This window comes from Bombina bombina, chromosome 8 (assembly GCF_027579735.1).
Source record: "Bombina bombina isolate aBomBom1 chromosome 8, aBomBom1.pri, whole genome shotgun sequence".
Classification (NCBI taxonomy): domain Eukaryota; kingdom Metazoa; phylum Chordata; class Amphibia; order Anura; family Bombinatoridae; genus Bombina; species Bombina bombina.
In genome coordinates this window covers 51,340,124-51,359,790 of record NC_069506.1, presented here as the reverse complement: position 1 = coordinate 51,359,790, position 19,667 = coordinate 51,340,124, and the positions used below count along the sequence as shown (strand labels likewise).

The 19,667-nt window shown below is 37.6% G+C and overlaps 1 protein-coding gene across 1 annotated transcript; it reads right to left on the bottom strand.

The window, feature by feature from the left end:
• Positions 1–323: 323 nt before the first annotated feature.
• TPRG1L (tumor protein p63 regulated 1 like) lies at positions 324–16,937 on the bottom strand. Its single transcript, XM_053690365.1, has 5 exons — positions 16,614–16,937; positions 14,955–15,046; positions 7,225–7,401; positions 5,604–5,757; positions 324–3,064 (listed from the first exon to the last, which is right to left on the bottom strand). The coding sequence occupies exons 1-5, from the start codon at positions 16,818–16,820 to the stop codon at positions 2,870–2,872; spliced, it is 825 nt and encodes a 274-aa protein (XP_053546340.1). The 5' UTR covers positions 16,821–16,937; the 3' UTR covers positions 324–2,869.
• Positions 16,938–19,667: the final 2,730 nt, after the last annotated feature.

The window sequence follows — 19,667 nt, the reverse complement described above, 5'->3', positions numbered from 1 at the left end:
CCAATGGGGAAAGTAGGCAGGCAGGTTTAAATAACACAATGCATAATTTTAATCAGGTAATGAGTAAGGCCAAGTGCTGAAATGCGTTTACCTGTATATTTCCTGCTAACATTTGTACATCTTAGTATCTTTAACCCCGGGGTGTCAATCCCCTCCACGCTATGTGTTTGTAACTTTTTGTTACTCACTCATGTAGCATTGTTACGCTACCTGTAAATAAATTTCACTTAACATTCGCATCATACTTGTGTCCGTGTTGCCTATATTTCTCTTCGCTACCAATAGTATTAGAGGATAGAAAATAATAGACAGCTTGTATGTCATCGATTGTTACTTGTTTTAATCTTTTAATTGTAGTAACTTTATTTGTCATCAATATATTAATTCATAAAAAAATACATACATACGCCTTTGTTAATTTTATTACAATTTCTTAAAAGAATCATGCGCAAATGTCAACACAACTCTGACCTCAAAATAAAAAGGCAAAAATAACAAATAAGGCGTTTAAAAGATATAAGTGATTAACAGAGCAAAAAACACCTTGAAGACTAGCTTTTAGTTAGCATGCATTATTTAAATAGTCCGGTTACCAAAGTCAAGACTGTGTAACAGAACGATCCAAAATATCTTACAAAATGTATGCCTCTAAATCAGTAAGATGAAACATTATTCTTGTAATAATCTCTAAGATGCAATATTATTCTTTACACCAAGGCAAAAACACAACCGATATTACGGCACATTGTTTTCCCGCTATTACAGAAATGAGCAATACTTTACATCCCTTCTGAGTAAAGCATAAAGACTGAGGGACACCGGTGCAATTAAAAATCGGAAATATATAAAAATGTACACTTTTAGCAGCGCTATAGGAGACTTTGGCTTTAGTGCCACATACCACGTAATTACGGTACCAAAATGGCTTAAAGGGACATAAAACAATGTTCAGCACTGCAATAGTGTACAGCATTACAGCAGTCCCACTGTTTACCTATACACATCCAAAAACTATTAATATTGCTCTATTTAGCGCCGTGACTGGTGCCTCATTGCTATCCTCACCACCAGCCACTAGTGGGCAGTATAGCTATACCTTCTGTCCCATAATGCTCTCACACTGCTGTGCATTTTGGGTCCTGCATGGCCAGTCTTCCTCACGATTCATAGCAAATATTCAGCATTAAAAAAGGGACATTAAAGAAACAGTCTAGTCAAAATTAAACTTTCATAATTCAGATAGAGCAGCAACTTTCTAATTTTCTCCTATTATAAATGTTTCTTCGTTCTATTGCTATCTTAATTTGAAAAAGCAAGAATGTAAGCATAGGAGCCGGCCCATTTTTGATTCAACACTTGGGTAGCACTTTCTGATTGGTGTCTAAATGTAGCCACTAATCAGCAAGCGCTACCCAGGTGCTGAACCAAAAATGGGCCGGCTCCTAAGCTTACATTCAAATAAAGATACCAGGAGAACAAGGAAAAATTGATGATAGGAGTAAATTAGAAAGTTGTTACTGTATCTGAATCATGAAAGTTTAATTTTGACTAGACTTTCCCTTTAAGAGTGTGCTGTTGCTTGAACCTATGAGGTAGGTGGTGTGGCTTTTGATTGGTTCTACCACCCATTGTTTGGGAGCCAAAAAAAAACTGCTCACACCTGGGGGCTGGCAGCAAATTAAGCGAAGAAACACCTAGCAGGGTGCTAAACAGGGTTTTGTAAATCATTTTCAGAAGTATAAATATAAGCACCAGGACTGACAATGCACAGCAAAGCACTAAATGCGCTGCTGAAAATGTAACATTTAAGGCTATGACACACTGCAAGCGATGCGTCGCAAGGCAAAGCAGCTGCTTCGCATCGCTACTGAAGTCCAAATATTTCAACTCTGAGTGCTCAGCTACTCGACCTGACGCGGTTGAGCGCGCAGAGATAAAAAGGCAGGACACACTGAGTGCGCACAGCCGCATCATCATCACGCTGCGCCCTGCGCCACTCTCAGTGTGTCACAGCCTTTAGAGTTCCTTTAAAATGTATACGATGACAGAAGATCTATTTGAAGCAGAGTTAAGCATGCCACCATTCAAAAGTTTCCACGACAACAGCGTCCAAAATTATACCGGTTTCTTATCTTTTTTTTGTGCCCATTGTACACTGCAGGTTACACTGGTTAAATGCCACCATCTTTTGAAAGTGATTTACTTTAAAATTATTAACGACAAGTGATGTAAATCACTATATAAAATGATTCTATGGCATTAATGGGCCATATAGGATCTAAAGTGGCTAGTAAATATATCTTGGGTAATTTATTTATTTTACTATAATTGTATTTATTTTAAAGAAAGAGAGAGACTAGCAGAATAAGAGATAAGGCTCTGAGTATACTTGGCACTTTCATCCTATCCCACCATATTATAAAGTGCAAGTTAATTCAACAGCATTTTAAATTGTCGTGTTCAAAACTAACAAATTACTCAAGAGGATACAATGTATTTGTGATGGCCACCAAATTATTGGCAATTTTAACTTCTAGGAATTGTCCACATTTTCCAAAGTACTTAGCAGCAATCTGACATACCCTTTAGCTTATCGCAGCGGGTTTTTATTTAAGAATAATATAAGAAATCCGGGTGTTTCTAATTTATTCTTATGCATTAGCTGCCGTTCTTTACGTTAAAAGCTGAAGTTCGGGTTCTTACTTAAAACCTTAAGAGGTGGAATTATGTGCTTCTCATATGGCAACCTTACTCGTTACTCATTATTAAACATGTTATTGTACTGCAGATATGGTGTGGTCAGCTAACAACATGCAGTTAATCACATGGTCTCTTAATGTGGAACGTTAAATGGATTATAAGCTCCAGTTTAAAATCCAATTTTCCCTCTTGACATTGAATATCCAAGTTTGGCCTCATTGTTAATAAGGGACATTAGACCCACGTAAGTTTCAATCAGTAGAGGGCGTTCCAATACCAGCACTCCATTTGCTCTTCCTGGCAGCGGATTTTCTTTATGTGCTTTCTTGACAGCCTGAATCAACTGGACCTTGAAACTATCCAGCTTTAAAAATAAAAAACAACAACAAACGGTCATTATAAATTATTATTATCGGTTATTTGTAGAGCGCCAACAGATTCCGCAGCGCTAGATATCGAATGTTTAATAGCTTACTTAACAAAACCAAGACTACATCAAAGGATCATTTACTGTATCTTCAGGGGCATACACCCCACTAGTCCAGGGGATCTTACAAGAGTGAAGAAAATAACCGTATGCAATATCTGACTTTTCAGAAAAACTCAATGTTCGCTTTGTTAATATTTTAAAAAAGTTTTACAATGCTGAGAATCTCTTTAAAAATGAGTCCCTTTATGTAGTGGCATTTATTGCACAGTTTCTTAATTTGAAAGATAAAATGATCTCTCCTTATTCCTCCTATACAAATGTATTTTTATTTTCCAATTTCTAATATACTCGTACCCCAACTTATTGTTTTATTTAACGTGTGTGTTACTTGGTAGTACAATGTATCTTCCACATTTAGCACATAGATTAAAAAAAAAATCAGAGTTAAATCCCTCAATCATTTTATGCCTAACTTCCAAAAAAAAAAAAAAAAAAATGTAGTTAAACATCTTCTTAAAATTTCTATTTATTTAAACTATTGCTGAAGCACAGATTCAAAGCTTTTATTATTCCAGCCAAAATTGGAATCCACATGGATTCATTTCAGTTTTGAACAGAAGCATTTCTGTAATATACACGTATTCTCAAAAATACTTCTAACAAAAGCTATAGCTGTTTCAAATGTGTATTTAAAGGGACAGTCTACCATAGAATTGTTATTGTTTTAAAAGATAGATAATCCCTTTATTACCCATTTCCCAGTTTTGCATAACCAACACAGTTATATTAATGTACTTTTTACCTCTGTAATTACCTTGTATCTAGGAACCTTCTTCCAGCCCCCTGATCACATGACTGTGACTGTTTATTATCTATTGTCTTAAATGTAGCATTGTGTTGTGCTAAATCTTAAATAACCCCCTGTGCCTGAACACAGTGTTATCTATATGGCCCACGTGTACTTTCTGTCTCTTTGTGTTGAAAAGAGATTTAAAAAGCATGTGATAAGAGGCAGCCCTCAAAGGCTTAAAGGGACAGTTTACTCAAAAATTTTCTCCCCTTTAATTTGTTCCCAATAATCCACTTTACCTGCTAGAGTGTATTAAATTGTTTACAAGTAGCTCCTTTACCCTTATATTGGCATTTGAAATTGTTGATTTAGCCTGTGGTATCCCCACCTATTCTGAAAGTTTGTGGCCGCGCGTACCAGCTATAGATAAGCTTTGTAAACACAGCCAGCAGAAGAAATTACACTCCCAGTGGGATATAGCAGAGATAAGGTAATAAAATGTTGGTTTTCCATTGTTCTCTCAAAGTACTGGTGATTGTTTTAAGGACAGATATAAGATAAAGAAGCAGGTATATGTGCACAATGTGATACAGTAATGAGATCTGATTATACCTACAAGCTCAACCCATTTTATTAGGTTGTGGCTTCAAAACACAAAATCAGAGTTTTAATATACACAAATAAGCCTTAAAAGCTAATTTTCATACATTTTTTACTCTGCAGTTGGTAAAAAAAAGCAATTGTAAACACATTAAAGGGACACTGAACTCAAATTTTTTCTTTTGTAATTCAGAAAGAGCATGCAATTTTAAGCAACTTTCTAATTTACTCCTATTATCAATTTTTCTTTGTTCTCTTGCTATCATTATTTGAAAAATAAGGCATCTAAGCTTTTTTTTGGTTTCAGTACTCTGGACAGCACTTTTTTATTGGTGGATGAATTTATCCACCAATCAGCAAGGACAACCCAGGTTGTTCACCAAAAATGGGCCGTCATTTAAACTTACATTCTTGCATTTCAAATAAAGATACCAAGAGAATGAAGAAAATTTGATAATAGGAGTAAATTAGAAAGTTGCTTAAAATTTCATGCTCAATCTGAATCACGAAAGAAAATTTTTGGGTACAGTGTCCCTTTAAGGGAAAAACTATTTTACAGTATACTGTCCCCCAGCATATGAGCCTACCTATGTTTAGTTTAAACTAAGAATAACAAGAGAAAAAAGCAAATTTGATGATAAAAGTAAATTGGAAAGTTGATTAAAATTAAAAGCCCTATCTGAATAATGAAAGTTTAATTTATACTAGACTGTCCCTTTAAGTATGCATCGTGCACCAGCACTTTAAACACAGCACTTTCTCAGAGAGCCTTAAGTGCTTGTATCATTTGGTAATGACTCAATTACTGACATGATACAAACCCCACTGGCGCTCTGAGCAGCTGCAGTATTTAAAATGCTGGTGCACTGAGAATATACAGCTATCCTTCACATGTATATTGTAAATATGTTTCTATTCAAAGATGTGACTCACCTATATGCGTTTCAATTTTGACCAGAATATCCCTTTAATTAACCGTCTGATACTTCAGCAAACTATTAGCTAGGATTAGTCTGCTGGATTCTGCACTACAGATGTTATCAGGGTGTATAAATAAATAGTACTGGGAAAAAGGTAACTCACCTTACAAAGTGGCATAATCTTCTCTTCCGCACATGACATTGGATGTTCTATGAAAGTTGCATATGGCATATTGGTAGACCAGGGATTCCATTTATTGATGAAGTTTGAGTGGCTGCTTTTACTCCACTGAACACGGATTCCAATACCTTCTCGTCTAGTGTAGAATTTGTATTTTTTTAAAATAAATTTAAAGTATAACTATAATAAACACTAATTTACAACCTAAAAAGCAGCAATATTTCAGGTCACTTCTGCAAGTTAAAAATACTAATGTCGCACTAGACTGCAGTTAAAGGGACATGATTGTCAAAAAACATTCTCTGTTCCATTTAAAAAAAAAAAAAAACACATTTGTGGGGGTTAAACACATAGTAGTGTAGGGTCACTAGTCTTATAATCACATGCTCTAATGAGTATGTCATTTTTTGACTATTATGGTCCTTTAGGAATACAAAAAGTATTTTAATATATTTAATAAGTGCTACTCTTGTATATGCATGATACATTTTTTTTTAAAGAAATATGTCCCTTTAACTTTATTTTTTAGCTTGCTACCTATATAAATATATAGAATTTGATATTGCCATACAAATATTTATTATTGTTAATAGAATATGCAAAGTATCACTACATTGGCATGGGATTTTGCCAGCTTTATTTGATTCGTGAAAACATATGTCACACACACACACATATATATATATATATATATATATATATATATATATATATATATATATATATATATATATAAAATCTTCCTCAAAGGGACATTTAATTCCAAATTAAATGCACAGTTCAGATTAAAAAATTTACTTCTGTTATCAAATTTTGCTTCATTCTCTTCCTATCCTTTGCTGAAAAGTAAACCGAGGTAGGTCCATAGGCCTCTAGGAGTGTCACTGTGCGTTTAGCACTCTACGGCAGAAGAGTTTGCAACAATATTTGTAGCAATGTTGTACGCTGTTGCAGAAAGAGCTGTCATAAAGTGCTAAAGACACGTGCACGCTTCTGAGTCTACCTGGTTTTATTCTTCAACAAAGGATACCAAGAGAATGAAGCAAAATTGATAGTAGAAATAAACTTTTTTGTTTTATTGCATGCTCAATCTATAATGAAAGTTTAATTTTGACTTTACTGTCCCTTTAAAAGTAGAAACATTTTGCAATATACTTGGGGGTGGCTTGTACAATGCACAGCATCACTAGGTCTCAGCAGGTGCAGAGGGCATGAGCAGCATACGTGTGTATGCTACTAATATAGGGATAGCATTTACTAGAAGCAGTTTTTACCAACATAAATATACAATAAAAATGCTTCCATTCAAACCTACAATGCACGCAAGCTTATGGCAGCAGTGTTTGCAACAATGTATAACATTGCTAGAAACATAGTTTCAAACACTGCTGCCATAGAATGCTAAAGAAGCGTGCATGCTCCTGAGCCTACTTCTGTTTACTTTTGGACAAAAGGATAACAAGAGAATGAAGAAAATTTTGTAACAGAAGTAAATGGGAATTTGTCGTCATTAGAATGTGCTTTGGATAGAAACATTCTCCAAATGAAGTTGCGTTACCAATATCACTGCATATGAATATTATTCCCATAGAAATGTACTTACTTATTTAAAGACATTGGGGGAAACTCAAACTCTCCCACAGAAATAGTATCTACGGCATTAAGAGGTACTCGCATCACTCTCTGGCACTGCAGGCTCACAAAGTCATATTTACACATCAAGAGCGATCTTTCTGTGATAAGAACCAAGCGCTCTTTATCGTTATTCCAATGATCAACCCTAGGGACAAAAATAAGTAATTAAAACATTTACATAAAGATCATTTCAATTTATACCATTTTTTTATTAGTTTATAATCAATAATAAGACAGTAATAACAATACTGAACATATATACACATTGACAAATGGAACCAAAAGTTACTTACATAATAGAAACATAGAAATTGATGGCAGACAAGAGCCATAGGCCCAGCAATTCTGCCAGATATTTACTAAAAGCATCAACTTATCTAGTTCATAGGATAGCCTTATGCTCATCCCAGGCATTAGTTAGTACGTAGGATAGCCTTATGCTCATCCCAGGCATTAGTTAGTACGTAGGATAGCCTTATGCTCATCCCAGGCATTAGTTAGTACGTAGGATAGCCTTATGCTCATCCCAGGCATTAGTTAGTACGTAGGATAGCCTTATGCTCATCCCAGGCATTAGTTAGTACGTAGTATAGCCTTATGCTCATCCCAGGCATTAGTTAGTACCTAGGATAGCCTTATGCTCATCCCAGGCATTAGTTAGTACGTAGTATAGCCTTATGCTCATCCCAGGCATTAGTTAGTACGTAGTATAGCCTTATGCTCATCCCAGGCATTAGTTAGTACCTAGGATAGCCTTATGCTCATCCCAGGCATTAGTTAGTACGTAGGATAGCCTTATGCTCATCCCAGGCATTAGTTAGTACGTAGGATAGCCTTATGCTCATCCCAGGGATTAGTTAGTACCTAGGATAGCCTTATGCTCATCCCAGGCATTAGTTAGTACGTAGTATAGCCTTATGCTCATCCCAGGCATTAGTTAGTACGTAGGATAGCCTTATGCTCATCCCAGGCATTAGTTAGTACGTAGGATAGCCTTATGCTCATCCCAGGCATTAGTTAGTACGTAGTATAGCCTTATGCTCATCCCAGGCATTAGTTAGTACCTAGGATAGCCTTATGCTCATCCCAGGCATTAGTTAGTACGTAGTATAGCCTTATGCTCATCCCAGGCATTAGTTAGTACGTAGTATAGCCTTATGCTCATCCCAGGCATTAGTTAGTACCTAGGATAGCCTTATGCTCATCCCAGGCATTAGTTAGTACGTAGGATAGCCTTATGCTCATCCCAGGGATTAGTTAGTACCTAGGATAGCCTTATGCTCATCCCAGGCATTAGTTAGTACCTAGGATAGCCATATGCTCATCCCAGGCATTAGTTAGTACCTAGGATAGCCTTATGCTCATCCCAGGCATTAGTTAGTACCTAGGATAGCCATATGCTCATCCCAGGCATTAGTTAGTACCTAGGATAGCCTTATGCTCATCCCAGGCATTAGTTAGTACCTAGGATAGCCTTATGCTCATCCCAGGCATTAGTTAGTACCTAGGATAGCCATATGCTCATCCCAGGCATTAGTTAGTACCTAGGATAGCCTTATGCTCATCCCAGGCATTAGTTAGTACCTAGGATAGCCATATGCTCATCCCAGGCATTAGTTAGTACCTAGGATAGCCTTATGCTCATCCCAGGCATTAGTTAGTACCTAGGATAGCCTTATGCTCATCCCAGGCATTCCTTAGTACCTAGGATAGCCTTATGCTTATCACAGGCATTCCTTAGTACCTAGGATAGCCTTATGCTCATCCCAGGCATTCCTTAGTACCTAGGATAGCCTTATGCTCATCCCAGGCATTTTAGTACCTAGGATAGCCTTATGCTCATCCCAGGCATTCCTTAGTACCTAGGATAGCCTTATGCTCATCCCAGGCATTCCTTAGTACCTAGGATAGCCTTATGCTCATCCCAGGCATTCCTTAGTACCTAGGATAGCCTTATGCTCATCCCAGGCAATCCTTAGTACCTAGGATATCCTTATGCTCATCCCAGGCATTCCTTAGTACATAGGATAGCCTTATGCTCATCCCAGGCATTCATTAGTACGTAGGATAGCCTTATGCTTATCCCAGGCATTCCTTAGTACCTAGGATAGCCTTATGCTTATCCCAGGCATTCCTTAGTACCTAGGATAGCCTTATGCTTATCCCAGGCAATAGTTAGTACATAGTATAGCCTTATGCTTATCCCAGGCAATAGTTAGTACATAGGATAGCCTTATGCTTATCCCAGGCAAAAGTTAGTACATAGTATAGCCTTAAGCTTATCCCAGGCATTCCTTAGTACGTAGGATAGCCTTATGCTCATCCCAGGCATTAGTTAGTACGTAGTATAGCCTTATGCTCATCCCAGGCATTAGTTAGTACCTAGGATAGCCTTATGCTCATCCCAGGCATTAGTTAGTACGTAGTATAGCCTTATGCTCATCCCAGGCATTAGTTAGTACGTAGTATAGCCTTATGCTCATCCCAGGCATTAGTTAGTACCTAGGATAGCCTTATGCTCATCCCAGGCATTAGTTAGTACGTAGGATAGCCTTATGCTCATCCCAGGCATTAGTTAGTACGTAGGATAGCCTTATGCTCATCCCAGGGATTAGTTAGTACCTAGGATAGCCTTATGCTCATCCCAGGCATTAGTTAGTACCTAGGATAGCCATATGCTCATCCCAGGCATTAGTTAGTACCTAGGATAGCCTTATGCTCATCCCAGGCATTAGTTAGTACCTAGGATAGCCATATGCTCATCCCAGGCATTAGTTAGTACCTAGGATAGCCTTATGCTCATCCCAGGCATTAGTTAGTACCTAGGATAGCCTTATGCTCATCCCAGGCATTCCTTAGTACCTAGGATAGCCTTATGCTTATCACAGGCATTCCTTAGTACCTAGGATAGCCTTATGTTCATCCCAGGCATTCCTTAGTACCTAGGATAGCCTTATGCTCATCCCAGGCATTCCTTAGTACCTAGGATAGCCTTATGCTCATCCCAGGCATTTTAGTACCTAGGATAGCCTTATGCTCATCCCAGGCATTCCTTAGTACCTAGGATAGCCTTATGCTCATCCCAGGCATTCCTTAGTACCTAGGATAGCCTTATGCTCATCCCAGGCAATCCTTAGTACCTAGGATATCCTTATGCTCATCCCAGGCATTCCTTAGTACATAGGATAGCCTTATGCTCATCCCAGGCATTCATTAGTACGTAGGATAGCCTTATGCTTATCCCAGGCATTCCTTAGTACCTAGGATAGCCTTATGCTTATCCCAGGCATTCCTTAGTACCTAGGATAGCCTTATGCTTATCCCAGGCAATAGTTAGTACATAGTATAGCCTTATGCTTATCCCAGGCAATAGTTAGTACATAGGATAGCCTTATGCTTATCCCAGGCAAAAGTTAGTACATAGTATAGCCTTAAGCTTATCCCAGGCATTCCTTAGTACGTAGGATAGCCTTATGCTTATCCCAGGCATTAGTTAGTACATAGGATAGCCTTATGCTTATCCCAGGCAATAGTTAGTACATAGGATAGCCTTATGCTTATCCCAGGCAAAAGTTAGTACATAGTATAGCCTTAAGCTTATCCCAGGCATTCCTTAGTACGTAGGATAGCCTTATGCTTATCCCAGGCATTAGTTAGTACATAGGATAGCCTTATGCTTATCCCAGGCAAAAGTTAGTACGTAGTATAGCCTTAAAGGGACAGTATACTGTAAAATAGTTTTTCCCTTAATGTGTTTACAATAGCTTTTTTTACCAACTGCAGAGTAAAAATGTATGAAAATTAGCTTTTTAATGTTTATTTGTGAATATTAATGCTCTGATTTTGTGTTTTGAAGCCACAACCTAATAAAATAGGTTGAGCTTGTAGGTAGAATCAGATCTCATTACTTTATCACATTGTGCACATATACCTGCTTCTTTATCTTATATCTGTCCTTAAAACAATCACCAATACTTGGAGAGAACAATGGAAAATCAACATTTTATTACCTTATCTCTGCTATATCCCACTGGGAGTGTAATTTCTTCTGCTTGCTGTGTTTACAAAGTTTATCTATAGCTTGGACCTGCGGCCACAAACTTTCAGAATAGGTGGGGATACCACAAGCTAAATCAACTATTTCAAATTCCAATATAAGGGTAAAGGAGCTACTTGTAAACAATTTAATACACTCCAGCAGGAAAGTGGATCATTGGGAACAAATTAAAGGGGATACATTTTTTGAGTAAACTGTCCCTTTAAGCTTATCCCAGGCATTAGTTAGTACATAGGATAGCCTTATGCTTATCCCATGCATTCCTTAATACCTAGGATAGCCTTATGCTTATCCCAGGCATTCCTTAGTACGTAGGATAGCCTTATGCTTATCCCAGGCAATAGTTAGTACATAGGATAGCCTTATGCTTATCCCAGGCAAAAGTTAGTACGTAGTATAGCCTTATGCTCATCCCAGGCATTAGTTAGTATGTAGGATAGCCTTATGCTTATCCCAGGCAATAGTTAGTACGTAGTATAGCCTTAAAGTGAATGTAAATTTTGATGTTTAAGTGCCCGGTTTTTAAAACTTTGATTAAAAACAGGGGCACTTTAATTCATCAAAATTTACATTTCACTCCTGTTGTGACAAAAAACTTACCTTTTTAAACTTCACAGCAGCTGCTGCTTCCTCCGGTCTCACAAGCCATTTCTGATGTCAGAAATGATTGATAGGTCATCCTCCAATCACAGATTCCCCCCCGGGGGATTCAGTGTCTGATTCACTGCTGTGATTGGAGGAAGCCAGATACCTCATTTTAGACCCAGGAAGAGGCTTTGAAACAGGTGGAGGAAGCTGGAGCTGCTGTGAAGATTAAAAAGTAAGTTTATTTTCACAACAGGAGTGAAATGAAAATATTGATGAATTAAAGTGCCCCTGTTTTTAATCAAAGTTTTAAAAACCGGGCACTTCAGCATCAAAATTTACATTCACTTTAAGCTTATCCCAGGCATTAGTTAGTATGTAGGATAGCCTTATGCTTATTCCAGGCAATAGTTAGTACGTAGTATAGCCTTAAGCTTATCCCAGGCATTAGTTAGTACGTAGGATAGCCTAATGCTTATCCCAGGCATTAGTTAGTACGTAGTATACCTTTATGCTTATCCCAGGCATTAAATAGTACGTAGTATAGCCTTATGCTTACACCAGGCATTAATTAGAACGTAGGATAGCCTTATGCTTACACCAGGCATTAGTTAGTATGTAGGATAGCCTTATACTTATCCCAGGCATTAGTTAGTATGTAGTATGGCCTTATGCTTATCCCAGGCATAAGTTAGTATGTATTATAGCCGTATGCCTATCCCAGGCATTAGTTAGTACGTAGGATAGCCTTATGCATATCCCAGGCATTAGTTAGTATGTAGGATAGCCGTATGCCTATCCCAGGCATTATTTAGTACGTAGGATAGCCTAATGTTTTTCCTAGGCATTAGTTAGTACATAGGATAGCCTGATGCTTATCCCAGGCGGTAGTTAGTACGCAGTATGGCCTTATGCTTATCCCAGGCATTAGTTAGTACGCAGTATGGCCTTATGCTTATCCCAGGCATTAGTTAGTACGCAGTATGGCCTTATGCTTATCCCAGGCATTAGTTAGTACGCAGTATGGCCTTATGCTTATCCCAGGCATTAGTTAGTATGTAGTATAGCCTTATGCTTATCCCAGGCATTAGTTAGTATGTAGTATAGCCTTATGCTTATCCCAGGCATTAGTATGTAGTATAGCCTTATGCTCATCCCAGGCATTAGTTAGTACGTAGTATGGCCTTATGCTTATCCCAGGCATTAGTTAGTACGCAGTATGGCCTTATGCTTATCCCAGGCATTAGTTAGTACGCAGTATGGCCTTATGATTATCCCAGGCATTAGTTAGTATGTAGTATAGCCTTATGCTTATTCCAGGCATTCTTTAAGTCCCCCACAGTGTTTGTCATTATCACCTCTTGTGGAAGTTTATTCCATGAATCAATCACCCTTTCTGTAAAAGAGTGCTTCCGCAAATTACTACTGAATCTACTACCCTTCGACTTGAGATCATGACCCGATGTTCTTGAATTTTCCTTTTTATGTAAAATACTCACAGCCTCAGCTTTAATTTAAAAAAAAGCCCTTAAATATACTTGAAAGTTGCTCTCATATCACCTATTTCCCTTCTCTCCTCTAAGCTATTCATATTTAGTTAATTGAGCCTCTCCTGGTAGGTTTTATTTTTTAGACCATGTACTATTTAGAAGCCCTCCTTTGTACAGATTCTAGTTTATTAATATCCTTCTGGAGATATGGCCTCCAGAACTGCACACAATACTCAAGATGAGGCCTAACTAATGATCTGTAAAGTGGCATAAGAACATTACTATTTCCGCTGCAAATACCACTACCAATACAACTAAGCATTTTGCTGGCCTTACTCGATGCATACTACATTGTTTACTAAATTGTAAACCATCTGAAATAATAATTCCCAAGTCCAGTTCTTTATTTGTAACAGTCAGTAAAGCGTCATTGAGTCTGTAATTAACGTTTGGATTTTTTTTCCCTAAATGCATAATTTTACACTTTTCTGTGTAACACTTTAGATCCCAGTTATTTGTCCAATCCTCCAATTGTTGTATATCACTTTTCAAATTTTCTACCCCCCCCCCCCCCGGAATATCTACACTATTACAAATTTTTGGAATAATAATGTAGCTGTGACTTATGATCCCAATGACCTAATTACAGTATATGTTCAGTCCATAAACATTAAGGAACATGCAGCAATACATTATTACTAATATCAGACATAATAAATTACAGTTAATCCCTTTATACACATTAAACAATAGTGCAGTTTCCAGTAATATGATATACACGTCTGCGTTTCTCAGAATATACTATTAATTTATACAATTTCTAAAAATGTTTAATCCACCATCAATAAGAAAACAATTCATATGCGTCTCCTCGTGTGAAAATTTTGGAGAATATTTAATAAAATACAATATAATATATACATTTGTGTTTGTACTAAATTATATGATAACAAACTAGAAATTAAAGGGACACTAAAGTCAAAATTTTAATAAACTTTCCAATTTACTTCTTGTATCTAATTTGTTTTGTACATTTGATATCCTTTAGAGAAAAACCATACCTGGGTAGGCTCAGGAATAGCAATGCAGTACTAGGAGCTAGCTACTGATTGGTGGCTGCACATACTGTATATGCCTCTTGTTATTAGCTCAACCAATGTGTTCAGCAAGCTCAAAATAGTGCTGCTCTTTCAACAAAGGATACTAAGAAAATGAAGCAAATTGACAAAATCGGAAAGTTGTTTAAAAATTGTTTGTTCTATCTGAATCATGAAAGTAAAAAATTTGAGTTTCATATCCCTTTAATGAAAAAAAAAAAAGAATTTGTGTGACTAAGCAATGAATTAAATGGACTAAAATGTTTAACCACTTAAACAGTTTTTTTGTTTTTTTACTTTAAGCAAACAGGTTTTTGTAGCATAGTTTTTTTTCTTCTAGGCCTTATTTTTTCAATCTGTATATCTACTTTATAACGGATATGGTGTTATTTACATTTTAAAGCCATTAAGTGACGAAGTACTATGGAACAGTGACCATTTCATCTTTATCCAAACTGCCTTTACTTACTCTGTTAGCAGCCAGACACTCTGAACCTCTCCATCTTCTGAAGGCAAAACTATCATGCGGATATCACTTACAGCTTGCTCAATGGTCCCAGGCTTAAAAAAAAAAAAAAGTTAAAACAAAATGAAGTGTCTTACAATCAGCCATCAATCATTTAAACTGCAATTAATCTCAGTGCAACTAGTACATGTTAAACTAACCTGATGCTAATATATGCAATGTCCCTTTAAGGCCACATACATTTTTGAGACCCAGGTGGAATTATTAAGTAGCTATTGGGGGCAGTTAAATACTTTGCAATAATTTAACAAGCTCTGTTTTTTAAAAACCTTAAAGGGACACTGAACCCAAAATTTTTTCTTTTGTGATTCAGATAGAGCAGCAATTTTAAGCAATTTACTCCTATTATCACATTTTCTTCGTTCTCTTGCTATCTTTATTTGAAAAAGAAGGCATCTAAGTTTTTTTTTGTTGTTGGTTCAGTGCTCTGGACAGCACATTTTTATTGGTGGATGAATTTATCCACCAATCCGCAAAAACAATCCAGGTTGTTCACCAAAAATGGACCGGCATCTAAACTTACATTCTTGCATTTCAAATAAAGATACCAAGAGAATGAAGAAAATTTGATAATAGGAGTAAATTAGAAAGTTGCTTAAAATTATATATATATATATATATATATATATATATATATATATATATATATATGTGTACAAACAGCAACCTTGTTCAAGACAGCACTCGCTGTCAAATGGTCTCAGTCCATATGTAGGAAGGTGTCAAAACCTGATGTCCATCGCCTTGGAATGGATACCATAGTTTAATAGGGAACTGAGTTTATAAAAACATATAGATGTGGCCAAAAGTATTGGTACCATTCCATTGTAAAGTATCAGTACCCTTGCATTGTAAAGTATTACAATATAGCTATGTTTTTACATTTTCAGAATAAAATGATATCTTATAAAAATTATATTTGTAAATATGAAACAAAAAAACCCCAATAAGAAACAATAAAACATGATTTAAGCATTACTTTAACCCTTTCGTGACAGGGTTAAAGTGTCTACATCGGAACACCTGTTCCGATGTAGACAAATTGAAACTACGCGATCGTGCATACGATCGCGAGATTTCAATTATTGGATCGCATCTGGGGGGCGTCCCTACAACCCTAGGAACGCCCTCCAGACCGCGATCAAGTCCTTGAAGCGCAGAAGGCTTCAGGACAGCCGTTTGATATGACGTTCTATTCCGTCATAACGGCTTTAAAGCCCAGTGTAAATATGACGGAATAGAACGGCATAACGGCGTTAAAAGGTTAAAGAACTACTGAAAATGCAATTTAATGGACAGAAGATTTCCTACATTCAGTTGTTCATTGGCTGCCAAGGACAACCCCCACAGCTCTATTGGTGGCCTAGGAAATGTTAAAAAGGTAAATATCCTACTTCTCAAACTTTATAAGAAATAATCTAACTGAAATTAGTATTAACCCTCTCCTCTAGCATTCATGAATTGTTGTCATGTGACAAAAAAGCAGTCACATGACACATTACGTTCAAAACAAAATGCTATTAACGCTTTCACTGCCACGTGACATTACGTATAAGCCTCTTGTTAACCCCTTATATGCCAGTCACTTGCTCTCTGGCTCACCCGGAACACGAAGTATTCCTTCATCCGGGCCTGCAGAGTGGGGTTGTGCACGGTGAGGGAGCGAAGCGTCTGCACGGAGTATCCGGTAGCGCCGGTGACTGCAGAACTCCCGGCCTGCGTCCCCGAATCTCCCAAATCTAACTGCTCGTCTGAGGCAGCGGGAAGCAAGGCCGCCGGGCTGGTGTCAGAGTCATTGAATTGTAACATAATGGCACCGAATCTATCTACTGACACCGGGACTGTTTACATCCGCGCACTTCCGTACAGAGGATCAGCCCGCACCCCTAGGAACTCATTTCCGGGTGATGATATGACGTCATGCCTTATGTCGTCAGAGGGTGCAGTGGATTCTGGTTAATGGTTATTGTTGCTGTTAGTGAAAGCGGTGCTAAAGTCTCCGCGCACATAGCTTATTCTGTTTCAGTTAATGGGTGAAGCAAACTGATAGCAGAACTACATGATCTCAGGCATAGCACTAAGCAGCCTGACACACCTGGCAACTCAATACTCAAGTACGCACTCTTTTGCATAAGGTTGCCACTTGCCAGATAGGGTTGCCATAAAACAGGTTGAGATCTGTGCATATCCTAAAAGGTCTAATTAATATAAACTATCTTGCGTTTAAAAATTGCTGGCAAGTATTTTAAAATATATATTTTTTAAAAGCAAAATTAATTACATAGCTAAGCTGCCTGGAGCAGCCAACTCCACCCCTCTTATTAGTGTTTAGACATTGTATTTCAACTGAGTTCACAGATTCTAGGTATGCTCCAGCAGATAATCCCTATTCACTTTTGCATTTTACCAAAAGAACAATAAACATAGATACAGCCATAAAAGGAAATGTGTGGGGGGAGTTAGAGCTTTACAATTCAGAAACTAAAAAGAAAGGGTTAATGGCGAGGTACTGCAGTAAACATTTGCAGGTAAAGTAATTAAAGTACATATTATTATATTTTGTCTCTATCCCAACTTGTTTTATGCCCCTTTAACACCAAACCCAAACACTCTTGTTTCTGTCTAGCCTGAGCCAAATGATATTGTTCATATAATATGGCCCCAAACCTGGTACCCCAATTTTAATGGGAGATTCTGAATAAGTAACCAAGCTTTTACTCAACAATTCATATGCGTCTCCCCATGTGAACATTTTGGAGAATATTTAATAAAATATAATATATACATTTTTGTTTGTACTAAATTATATGATAAACTAGAAACGCTCACACACACTCAAATACAATCACAGACACTAACACTCTCCCACACATACAGTCACAGACACTAACGCTCTCAAACAAACATTCTTTCACACAGACACTAATGCTCACACACATACTCACACACAAAAACACTAACGCTCTCACACACGCTATAACACATAGACATGCTCGCACACACACAAAGACACATTCTCTCACACATACTCACAAACACAAAGACACTAATGCTCTCACACATACTCTCACATACACATAGAGACACTAACGTTCACAAAAATACAATAACTCTTTCACACACAGAGTAACACATACAAAGAGGCACTGACAAACACTCAGACACACTCCCACACAAAGACACACACACACACGCATGAGTGCAATAACTGTAGGCATGTGCAATATGTTGCAAATGCACAATGGCACCTTTTTGGCTCTGGCTGTTTCCACACAAACCCGGACATTCGCATGCCTGACTTAGCTTCAAACCATGACACACAAATGGAAACTGCCCGGGTCATTCCTTGACAGGTGGCAGCCCTCTTTCCAGAGCTCCTCCAGAAAAATAAAGCAAGACCTGTAGGTGACTGGGAACATGACAGGTGAGGGGCACTATGGGCTCTCCCCAAAGTACTTCCTTAGCCCCCACCCTTGATCAATTTATCTACATTTTTCACAGCTGAACAGTGGGGTTATCTCAGTAGATGCCAGGAACAAAGAAATAATGTTTTTACCTCTGGGGCTGCCATTAATGGACACACTGCAGTGATCCCAAAGCTTGGTTTAGAACACCTTACAAAATTAGTTTAAAGGGACATGAAACCCAAAATGTTTCGGGATTCAGATAGAGAATACAATTTTAAACAACTTCCCAATTTACTTCTATTATTTAATTTGCTTCCTTCTCTTGTTATGCTTTGCTGAAAGGTTTATCTAGGCAAGCTCAGGAGCAGCAAAGAACCTAGGTTCTAGATGCTGATTAGTGGCAGCTGATATATAACGATTGTCATTGGCTCACCACATGTGTTCAGTTAGAAACCAGAAGTGCATTGCTGCTCCTTCAATAAATGATACCAAGAGAATGAAACAAATTCGATAAAAGAAGTAAATTAGAAAGTTGTTTAAAATTGTATTCTCTATCTAAATCATGGGTTTTATGTTCCTTTAAATACATCTTTGAGAGTGCTGAGAACAAATAGTTACACAAAACAGGTGGTATTAGTGCACATCCACTTGCAAATAAACAAAACATTTTTAAACGGACATCAAAGTCAAAATTACATTTTAATGATTCAGATAGAGCAGCAATTTTAACCTTTTAACGCCGTTATGCCGTTCTATTCCGTCATATTTACACTGGGCTTTAAAGCCGTTATGACGGAATAGAACGTCATATCAAACGGCTGTCCTGAAGCCTTCTGCGCTTCAAGGACTTGATCGCGGTCTGGAGGGCGTTCCTAGGGTTGTAGGGACGCCCCCCAGATGCGATCCAATAATTGAAATCTCGCGATCGTATGCACGATCGCGTAGTTTCAATTTGTCTACATCGGAACAGGTGTTCCGATGTAGACACTTTAACCCTGTCACGAAAGGGTTAAACAACTTTCCAATTTACTTCCATTAACAAAATGTGCACAGTCTTTTTATATTTACACTTTTTGAGTCTCCAGCTCCTACTGAGCATGTGCAATAATTCAGACTATACGTATATGAATTTGTGATTGGATGATGGCTGTCACATGATACAGGAGGAGTGGAAATAGACATAACTGACATTTGTCAGAATAAAAACTACTACTCATTTGAAGTTCAGACTAAGTGCTATTGCATTGTC

Bases quoted from the DNA above. Each gene is read 5' to 3' on its own strand.
- TPRG1L (XM_053690365.1), bottom strand. From the start codon at position 16,820: ATGTTACAATTCAATGACTCTGACACCAGCCCGGCGGCCTTGCTTCCC. The intron at 5,758-7,224 runs GTAAGTACATTT...ATTCTACACTAG, and splicing joins CCCCCAATGTCTTTAAATAA to ACGAGAAGGTATTGGAATCC. The intron at 3,065-5,603 runs GTGAGTTACCTT...TTATTTTTAAAG, and splicing joins AGATTATGCCACTTTGTAAG to CTGGATAGTTTCAAGGTCCA.